Source organism: Propithecus coquereli, unplaced genomic scaffold, assembly GCF_000956105.1.
Source record: "Propithecus coquereli isolate 6110/MARCELLA unplaced genomic scaffold, Pcoq_1.0 Scaffold281, whole genome shotgun sequence".
Taxonomy (NCBI): Eukaryota; Metazoa; Chordata; class Mammalia; order Primates; family Indriidae; genus Propithecus; species Propithecus coquereli.
The window spans coordinates 697840-708592 of NW_012148408.1; the positions used below are offsets into that span (position 1 = coordinate 697840).

Genomic DNA, 10753 nt, shown 5'->3' on the forward strand with positions numbered 1-10753 from the left:
GTGAAAATTTTATCTTTGTGTTGCCAAAGATACCATTAATAAAATCAGTGGACAAAAAAATAGATCTAAAAATTAATATTTGCAATGTGATGACAGAGTTAATGTCTAACAAGAAACTCTTACAAAATAGAAAAGAACCTATTTTTTAAAAAGGGCAAGGAATATGAAGTAACGAATTAATTAGATCTGTATCAGTTGGCTTGGAAGGCTTTATACAAGACACTGAGGACAAAAATGCAGAAGTGTAAGACTTCTTTCTCTCCCACATGTGTGAGAGAGAGAGAGAGAGAGAGAAAATGAGAAAGAGAATCTGTGAGAGAACTTGGATAGGAGAGAGGAGTAATGCAAGCAGAAAAAGAAAGAGAAAAAAAGAGAAAATAAAGGCATTGGCTCTCAATCCCAGACACTCCAGTCTGTAGATCAATTAATTTTAGGGAAAAAAATGTGTGTGTGTGTGGTTTGTAAATAAACAAAACCTCTATATGTTTGTGTATGTGTTTTTATGAAACTGTACAGACAACTGCTTACCGTTGGAGGATAGAATGGATGGGGGCAGCTTTGTCTTTAATACATCTTTGCATTGTATTGTTTCACTTGCTATAACCAGTATCTAGTATTTTTATAATTTGAAAAACACCAGATTTTTAAAATCATGCAAAACAAAAGTATCAACAAATTAATTCTTTTTATGTTACCTATTTACAGTGGCACTTTCATTCTCATCTACCCCTCCCTATCCATCCTAATTTGTTGCAGGAAGCACCATATACCTTTAGCTACCACCTGTCTTCTGACATACCAACTGCAACAAGGACTAAGCATTCCAATTCACACGTTCCTATAACAAGCCTTTATTACTGGCACTTAGAGTTTTCTGTCTTGGCTTTTCTGCCACTTCCCACCCTTGTCTTATTTGCTAGGTCTTTTGACTGACCACAAGTACTTACCCCTTGGGATCCCCTCTGCTGAGTCTTGGGCAATCCCAAGCTCAAGTTTGTCCTCTTATATTGTCTTCCTCCCCATTTTCATTCAAGCCACTGTTAATCTCTAGTTCCTGCAGGCTGGAACCATTTTGTTTCTAGAGCAGTGCTGTCCAATAGAAATATAATTAAGTCACATAGTAATTTAAAATTTGCTAGTAGCCACATTCAAAAAGTTAAAAAACTCTGGTTATGGTGCCTCATGCCTGCAATCCCAGCAACTCGGGAGGATGGCTTGAGGTTAGGAGTTTCATACCAGCCTGGGCAACATAGTGAGACCCTGTCTTTAAAAAAAGTTAAAAAGGTGAAATTAATGTATTTTATTTAACCCAATATATCTAAAATGTTTCAATATGTAATCAACATTAAAAAATAAGATATTTTGGCTGAGCACGGTGGCTCATGCCTGTAATCCTAGCACTTTGGGAAGTTGAAGTGGGAAGATTGCTTGATGTCAGGAGTTTGGAACCAGCCTGAGCAAGAGTGAGACCCCATCTCTACAAAAAAATACAAAAAAATTAGCTGGGCATGGTGGCTCCTGCCTGTAGTCCCAGCTACTCGGGAGGCTGAGGCAGGAGGATCGCTTGAGCTCAGGAGTTTAAGGTTGCAGTGAGCTATGATGACGCCACTGACTCCAGCCTGGGCAACAGAGCGAGACCCTGTCTCAAAAAGATAAATTTTAAAAATAAGATATTTTACTTTCTTTTTTTTCACAATCTGTGAAATGCAGTGTGTGCAGTATTTACACCTATAGCACATCTCAACTTAGACTAGCCACAGTAGAAGTGGCTAAAGTACTAGACAACACGGTTCTAGAAGAACCCGTCCCCTGATGGCCCTGCAGTTTATAATAGATTATATTATAGTTCCTCCTCTTTGTTGTTTAGAGACAGCGTCTTGCTTTGTCACCCAGGCTGGAGTGCGGTGGAGTGGTCATAGTTCACTGTAACTCCCAACTCCTGGCCTCAGGCCATCCCCTCCCAAGGAGCTGGGACTACAGCGGGCACCACCACGCCCGGCTAATTTTTTCATTTTTTTGTAGAGACCGGGTCTCGCTATGTTGGCCAGGCTGGTCTTAAACTCCTGGCCTCAAGTGATCCTTCCGCCTCTGCTTCCCAAAGTAGTTCCTCTTCTTGGGACTGCCATCCGTCCACAATTCATTAAGACTTCCAGAGTGTAAATAAGGTGCTGTGAGTGTTCAAACGAACACACACTATCATACACGATTAACTTAATACTTATCTTTCGGCTGTTTTCAGAAAATCAATTCTGCATTTAATAGATAGATTTTCCCATCCAGATTCAAGAGGCAGTAGAATGTAGTAGTTGGTAGTGTGTGTGGGTTGGAAGCTTGGCTCTGCAATTTACTATCTGTGGGACCTCGGGCAAATTGCCCTCTCTCGGTCTCAGTTCCTTCTTCTCTAAAATGGGGATATTTGTGCGGGTCCTTATGCGGATTAAACGAGTTAATATACATAAAACGTTTGGAACAGCGCCAGGCACATCATCAATGTTCAGTATATGTTAGCTATTATTCCAGTAAACTTGTTGCGCGACCTAACGTTAGTCCCAAGAAAAGCCCAGAAATTCTGAAGAGGCATTACAGCCCTGGTTGAGAACCCGGTCTCAGGCCATCACAGACGTGGGACCCACGCGCCGACCGCCCAAGCCGACGAAAATATGGCTCCGCTCACCTTTCCCTGAGGGGCTCCCTGGCCGGCCCTTTCCTGTCAAGGCTGACGCGGGAGGTAACCAAGGGAAACCTGAGGAGACACTTCCTAAGGCCAGGCCAGGGAGACAAGTTTTCTGACAGGGCCTGAGGGAGGCCAGAGGAAGCAGGAAGGGTGGACTCCTGGACTCTCAGCTACCTGCGGTGTCCTCCTCGATGTGAGGACGCAAGACCTGCCTTGGGCAAGGCCCGCGTCTTCACCTCCCATCCGCGTCTGCGGCGAGGGTTTGGTCCCGAGGGGGCGACAACTGTGGGGCGGGCGGGGGCGTGGCCAACGTCGGCCCCGCCCACCCCGAGGGCTCAGCCCGGAGCGGATGCGCCCGCCTGATGCAGCCAATCGGGAAGCGCGAAGCAAGTTCAAATAAAGGCGGCGGGTGAATATGGCGTACCCGGTTTGGTCTGAGAGGTGATCCATCGGCCTTCTGTGTTGAAGATGTGGCGGGTGAAAAACCTGAGCCTCAGCCTGTCGCCTTCGCCGCAACCCGTAAGTGGGAGAACTCTGGTGGAGACAGAGCTGGGCCGGGGCTAGTGGGGCGGGAGCGCTGGCGGTGCCGAATGTCCTGGAAACCTGGGTTGAGCCTGGGGGTGGGGGGCGTATGGAGTCCTTTTGTTCGCCCTGCCGCTTTCTCACGTCTGGGGTGGGAGCCTACTCTTCTTATCGCCTCATAGGGGCTTTTTGCGGAGGGAGCAAGGGCGGGCGGGCAGAGCCCAGTCTTCCTCACACTCGCTCTCTTCTCGCTTTCATTCTCAGGGAAAACCAGCTATGAGAACTCCGCTCCGAGAACTTACCCTGCAGCCCGGTGCCCTCACCACCTATGGAACAGGGACCCCCATTTGCTCCTCGCTGACCGCATCACTGTGCAAGCTGGGGCTGCAGGTGAGCCTCTCCTGGACAGCTGCTTAACTGGGCTATTTGCCCAGGGCGAGAGCTCAGAGGAACAGAGGGCCGGAGCTGGAACGTAATTAATAAGGATAATGAAGTCTTCTACCTCAGTGACATCCATTTACAGCTATTCAGGCCAACAGAGAGGTGCCCTAGGGTGGTTAAAGGAAATCCACTGAGAACTTCAATCTCTATTTAGCTGTTAGTTTTTATTACCTCCTCCCCCGTTCGACCTTTACCAAACTACTGAGAAATACTACCACCCTGATTAGTCGTCTCCCTCTAACATGGAATCACGTATAGAAAGGTCAGTCTGCTACAAGAGTGAGGCAATATCCATCCATTCCTGGAGGTGTCAAAACTCTCCTGGTATCAAGTTACACCACTGCAAGGCACGGTACTTGGAACACCTTAGTTTAAACTAGCCCCTTGCAGAATTGCCCTCACTGATTTGTACTTTTTTCAAAGAAGTAACCATGTAGAAGCTACTTATCAGTTGCTGTAAAAACGGAAGGAGCTTGATCCCTCTATAAGGTTCCTCGAAGAAAGGCTTTAGAACTTACTGCCTGGGACAACTGTCTTCCTGAAGAAATTGCTATCCTTTTCTTTTTCTGATAATGAGAACTATGTAGTTTACCATATTTTCCCTCTTGCTCTGGCTTCTAGAAAGCTCAGGGTCAAATCTGATGATCAGATGCAGCTACTATTACTGCCAAAATAGGAAGATTCGCTTCCTCTTTCTTTTTTGACTATGACTTTGTTATTTCATTAACTTTATCTATCTGTTCTTTTTCATGCTGTGTGAATTATTTTTGGAAGGAGATAGGCTATCAATAAAGTAGGAGAAAAGAAGGCTGTGTAAAGACAGATGACAGCCTGAATAACAGAAGTATAATGGTGGCAGTCTTTCTTGAAAGAGCTCTAATACCTAATGTCCAAATGGAAATGTTTGATAATCTGTGCCATTCAATTACTAGCTACTAGTCACATGATTATTTTTTTTTTTAAGGGAGGAGTACATGGGTACTTTATTTATTTATTTAGACAGAGTCTCACTCTGTTACCTGGGCTAGAGTGCCGTGGCATCAGCCTAGCTCACAGCAACCTCAAACTCCTGGGCTCAAGTGATCCTCCTGCCTCAGCCTCCTGAGTAGCTGGGACTACGCCACCACACCTAGCTAATTTTTTTTTTTCTGTTTTTAGTTGTCCAGCTAATTTTTTAAAATATTTTTAGTTGTCCAGCTAATTTCTTTCTATGTTTAGTAGAGATGGGGTCTCTTGCTGAGGCTGGTCTTGAACTCCTGAGCTCAAACAATCCGCCCTCCTCGGCCTCCCAGAGTGCTAGGATTACAGGCGTGAGCCACCGCACCTGGCCTGAATTTTTAATTTTATTTAATTATTTTCAAATGTGGCTAGTGGCTACCATATTGGACAGTACAGCTTAAGGTAGAAGAGAAATAAGTACTAAGTGGGAACTCTATAGAGTTTATAGAATTTAACCATAGTTATTTAATCACCGTAGCAGAATACTAGATTGAAATTTAGGTCTCCTACCCTCTTAACTATAGGGCTTACTACCTACTGATATAGTCAACTACATGGACAAAAAGGTTTTTTCCCCCAACAAAATAGCTATTATTTTTGCTTTTTAAATTTTTGATTGTTTATATAATATATATTCATTGTTTGAAGCATTTGAACAATATATAAATATAAGGAAGAAAATATGTTTCTGCTATCTTAGAGAACTATCATATTTGAGAATTCTTTCATGCCTCTCTTTATGTAGGTCTATTTTGTGTGTATATAGGTATATATATGTATATACACACACATCCTTATATTATCATAATACTTTTTTATCAAGGTACTTTTTACCCCCAGATGCAATCTTCTTTTTCTTCTCCTCCCTCCCCTCCTCTTTTTGCTTAGTTGTATCTTTCTTTTTTGCACCTCCCTTGGAATCAATCCCTCCCCCACATGCCCTGCTCTTCCCAGGTATTTTAACAACCTGATGTGTATCCCTCTATATTTTTCTCTGTGTTCTTCTAATAATATGCAAACATTTTATTGATAGGATCACAATATACAGCCAATTCTTGTTATTTGTGGTTGCCATATTCTATAAAGTTTCTTGAACAATGAATTAGCGAATACCAAACTGCTGCTCCTAGGGGAAATAATACAGGGTTAGGTTCCTTCGAGCCTCAAATCAAAACATTTTCATCATGATGATGTCTTCAAGATTCATTCACCTTGTAGCATATGTCAGAATTTTTCTTTTAAAAGGCTGAACAATGTTCCATTGTGTGTATGTGCTGCATTCTGTTTATCCCTTCAACTGTCACTGGACACTTGGGTTGCTTCTACCTTTTGGCTTTGTGCCATGAACTTCAGAATACAATCTCTCTTTGAGACCCTGCTTGCAATCCTTTTGATTATGTACCCAGAAACGGAATTGCTGGATCATATGGCAATTCTATTTTTAATTTTTTGAAGAACCACTATGCTGTTTTTCGTAGTGGCTACACCATTTTACATTCCCACCAACAGTGCACAAGGATTCCAGTTTCTCCACATCCTTGCCAACATTTGTTATTTTCTGTTTCTTTTTTTTTTTTTTTTTTTTTGAGACAAGTTCTTGCTATGTTGCCTGGGCTAGAATGCAATAATATCATAGCTCACTGCAACCTCAAACTCGTGAGCTCAAGGAATCTTCCTGCCTCAGCCTCCTGAGTAGCTGGAACTACAGACACGTGCCACCATGGTTGGCTAATTTCTTGTTTTTGTAGAGACAGAGTCTCACTGTGTTGCTCAGGCTGATCCTGAACTCCTGATGTCAAGCAATCCTCCCACCTTGGCCTCCTAAAATGCTAGGATTACAGGCATGAGGCACTGTGCCTGGCCTATTTTCTGTATTTTTGATAGTAGCCATCCTAATGGGTATGAAGTGGTATCTCACTGTGGTTTTGATGTGCGTTTCCCTAATGATTAATGATGCTGAGCATCTTCTCATGTGCTTATTGGCCATTTGTATATCTTCTTTGAAGAAATATTTATTCAAGTCCTTTGCTCATTTTTAAATTGGGTTTCATTTTGTGTTATTGAGTTGTAGGAGATTTTTATATATTCTGCATAGAAACCCCTTAGCAGATATATGATTTGCAAATATTTCTCCTTAAAGTGATTTTTAAAAGGAGTAAATAAATAGGAACTCAATAAACAGAGCAAAACTTTTAAGTTGCACTTTTGCATTTCTAAAAGTCTTTGCTTTGTCTATTAAGCTTCTAGACTGTTTAGTGCAGATGAATTTGTTTTCCATATCATATATCTTTAATTATATCTTTTATCATAATAGTGCTATAAACCATTTGATATTAATATTACTACCTCTGCTCTCTTTATTTGCTTCTGCTTGGTATCTCTTTACCAATCCCTTTTTCTACTTTCCTTAAGTGCTTTGAAAGAAAAACTTTACAAGTTGAAATAAGATACATGAAAGTACAATAAAACATAACAGCATAACAAATTAGTATAAAGCACACATCCATGTAATCAATACCCAGGTCAATAAATGTAATAGAACAGTGCTAGAATATCAGAAGCCCTTTTCAGCTCAACCTTTTGTTTTTAAGCCTTACCACTGCAATAAATAGGAAATTTCATGTAAGTCTGATTATTATTGTTTTGGTAAATAATTGGTCTATCTAAAGCTTCTACAATAGTTTTGTCTTCATTGTGGTCAGAAATTTTACAATTATGTGTGTAGACATGTATCTTTGCTTGTCAGTCCTGCTTAGAACTTAGTGAGCTGTTACAGTTTGCATTCTCAGGTCTTTCTTTACCTTAGAGAAATTTTCTTCTGATATTTATTAATCAGTGCCTCATCTATACATGTACTCTTTTCTCCTGGAATTTCTTTTATGCAGATGTTAGGTTTCCTGGGTTTATCTTCCAACTCTCTTAGCTTTTCCCTCAGATTTATATTTCTTTGTATTTTTATCTTTGCTTTAAGATATTTCTTCCACTTGTCCAGCCCAGTAATTCCAGTCTCAACTCTGATAATCCTCTTTTTCAATTCCTTTTACTGAAATTTTTTATTTAAAATAATATTTATTTCTAGAAAGTCCTTTTTTGTGATAATGTTGTACTTGAATCTTCTTAAGTAATCCATTTTTTGGTTCAAATTGTCATCTGTCTCTTCCAGCAGCTCTGTTTTGTTAGAGTCTACCTTTTCTAACTGTCTTAGAGTTTGTCCTTTCTCTGGCTACTAGATCCACTTAAGGTCATTCATATTTTCCTTCTGTTGTTCACTGAGTCTCAGGTCCTGCTATCCTGCAAGTGGTAGAAGGTGCAGTTGTCTTTGTCCCTATGACCCAGCAGTAAGGGGTTCCCAATCCCTTGTCAGGGCACCAGAAGGAAGTCTCCCTGTGGCTTTTCAGTCTTCTCTGCTATAAAGGCTAAAGCTCAAATCCCAAGGGCCGAGTGGTTTCGACATGTTCAGGATATCTTCAGCTCTTGTGGACCAGGTCACTGGCACAGGTTGATGTTGCCCTGTCTCCCTGGAGTTCATGGATCTCTGTGGTGTTGTGTACTCTCTAACTCTGGTCCCCAAATTCTCATCTGTTCCAGAAGGGAGAAAAATCTTATGCTAACTCTAGATTCTGACATAGCTTGAGCCTTCACTCATACCCTGTGGACCTCTCCTACCTGTTTCACTAGTAGTGGGCTGGGGGTAGGAATAGAGAGGAGTAGGGTCATATGCAGGCTACCACATGTCCATGATATGAATATATATTCTCAGCCTGTTAATAATGTAGGCTAGTTCACTTGGAAGGACACAAATGGCTTACTAGCTTTTCTTTCCCTACTATTGGATCTCTGCAGTGAGCAGCAAGGATCAGCCAAGTTCTTACCTAAGCAGAGGTAATGAGAACTCTTTCCTTTTTTGAGTTTGGACAATATCTTGCACCCATAATTGTATCTTGGGAACTGAATTAACTCCCTTATTCAACTACTTTTCTTTTCTTTGGCAGGAAGGCAGCAGCAGTTCATCTCCTCTGGATTTTGTCAATGCCAAAAGGACAGACTCCTCATCAGAACAATTCAATCATCCCTCAAAGTGGCCAGAAGCCTGTCAGCATGAATCAGATGAGCAGCCTTTAGATATGATTCCCCAAACCAACTCTACTCCCAAAACATCTAAGGAAGCAGTAGACCTACCAGATGACTCTGTGGTTAAAACCATGGTCCTTGTACCCTCTCCAATGGGGCAGCAGCAGGATATTACATTTGAGGTCTATTTAGATACCATGGCAGAGACAAACAGAATCTCTCTAGATGAGCCTTTGAGGCCAGGAAATCTGGTGAGAAAAGAGGTGGCACCCTGCATGGAAGACAGCTTTCCAGAAGTTGTTGCTACTACGCCTAAGAAACCTACATTTCAGGATTCTCCATCCCATGTCTTGGAGTTTCCACCAAATCCATGTTCTGAGCAACAACTACACTGCTCCAAGGAAAGCAGGAGGGACAGTAGGACTGAGGCTGTGCCTGAGAACTTAGTACCTTCTGAAAATAATGACTTTTTGCCATCCTCCATGCCCTGGCTTTCCCCTTCAACTGCCTTGGCAGCAGATTTCCTTGTCGATCATGTGGACTCAGGGGAGGAAGCTGTAGAGTATAGACCTATGGAGGAAAGAGACATGAGCTTTCCCACACTCCCTGAGGAAGCTGAATTGGGAGATCAAGCACTTGTCTCAAATGTGGAAGATATTCCATCCACATGTTTGACACCAAATCCAGTAGAAATGGAATTCCAGGCAGCTCCAGGCCCAGCAGTGGAAGATACTGGTAGGATTCTTATCTCTGACACAGAACCCTGGACGTCCCCACTGGCCTGGCTGGAAAAAGGTGTAAATACCTCAGTCATGCTGGAAAATCTCCGCCAAAGCTTATCCCTTCCCTCTGTACTTCGGGATGCTGCAATTGGCACTACCCCTTTCTCTACTTGCTCGGTGGGGACTTGGTTTACTCCTCCAGTGCCAGAGGAAAAAAGGACAAACACATCCCAGGCAGGCACGGTGGGAACCAAGGACAGTACCTCTGGGACAGAGTACCTCCTGTGTGCGTAAGTGCCCTCTATGTCCTGTGAGCTCCATTACACTGGACCTGCCACTCCCATCCCTTCTCCTCCCCTTCTTTTCCTTATGTTCTTCTCTTCCTGCTACAGCCAGCCTCCAGATCTGACTGCCTTGTCTCGACATGACTTGGAAGACAACCTGCTGAGCTCTCTTGTCATTCTGGAGGTTCTCTCCTGCCAGCTTCGGGACTGGAGGAGCCGGCTGGCTGTCCCTCACCCAGAAGCCCAGGACAGTAGCACACAGACTGCCACTTCTCCTCGTGGGGTAAGAAGCTTACTTCCAAAGCTTGGAGGATCCCAGTGGCCCCTCTTCCTCAGAATTTAAGCTGATAAGCTACCAAAGGGCAAAGGGGACGACTCAATCACAGGAACATTCTTACAATATGTGTAAAAGCTGAGGATCTGGAAAATTCCTTAAAGCTTTGGGTACTCACTATGCCCCTGGGGTACATCAAGACTATTCAAGGGAGTGTAAACAAGGAGAGTTTTAAAGGAATTGGTTTCTAGATCTTCATTTTCCAAATAATACTCTTTACTATTTTTTTTTTTCCCTATTTTCCTACTCTCAATTGATCATGCCCACTTTACTAAAGAAGAGCATACTTACTACCTATCCAGAACCTTACATTGTCAGGGCATAGCAATCAAAGGACAGTAGAAAATATTTGTATACATGCTGAGAAAGTGAATGACTGTAGTGATTATATAACACGTCATATTTGTGTGTTTTTAACAAAATTGGAGGAAGATTTTAATTATGTTTAATTATGTCAGTGGATCAAGCATTAAAAATTTTTAATGAAAGTTCTCTAAGGTTTTTGGCATATATCTCTAAAGGGGTTCCTAGAATTGGCCGACATGCCCTTCTTCCCTTATTCCATTCCTGCTTATTCCCATTATTTATGTGAAGAAGATTTCTCAGTGCTTACATCTATTACAATGGAAAAGAAAGGGTCATAAATTGTTGTCAAACCATGTCTTATTGTAGGAATTATAGTAATCCACAGATACATGAAATAATA

General features: G+C 42.2%; 1 protein-coding gene across 1 annotated transcript in view; it reads left to right on the plus strand.

The window, feature by feature from the left end:
• The first annotated feature begins 3049 nt into the window (after positions 1 to 3049).
• SPAG5 (sperm associated antigen 5) overlaps positions 3050 to 10753 on the plus strand; it is a 19436-nt gene continuing 11732 nt past the window's right edge. The window contains exons 1-4 of the mRNA XM_012648266.1: positions 3050 to 3193; positions 3461 to 3586; positions 8629 to 9719; positions 9822 to 9996. Of these exons, the coding sequence (XP_012503720.1) occupies positions 3143 to 3193; positions 3461 to 3586; positions 8629 to 9719; positions 9822 to 9996 (1443 nt within the window). The 5' untranslated portion in view covers positions 3050 to 3142. The remainder of the gene's footprint in view (positions 3194 to 3460; positions 3587 to 8628; positions 9720 to 9821; positions 9997 to 10753) is intronic.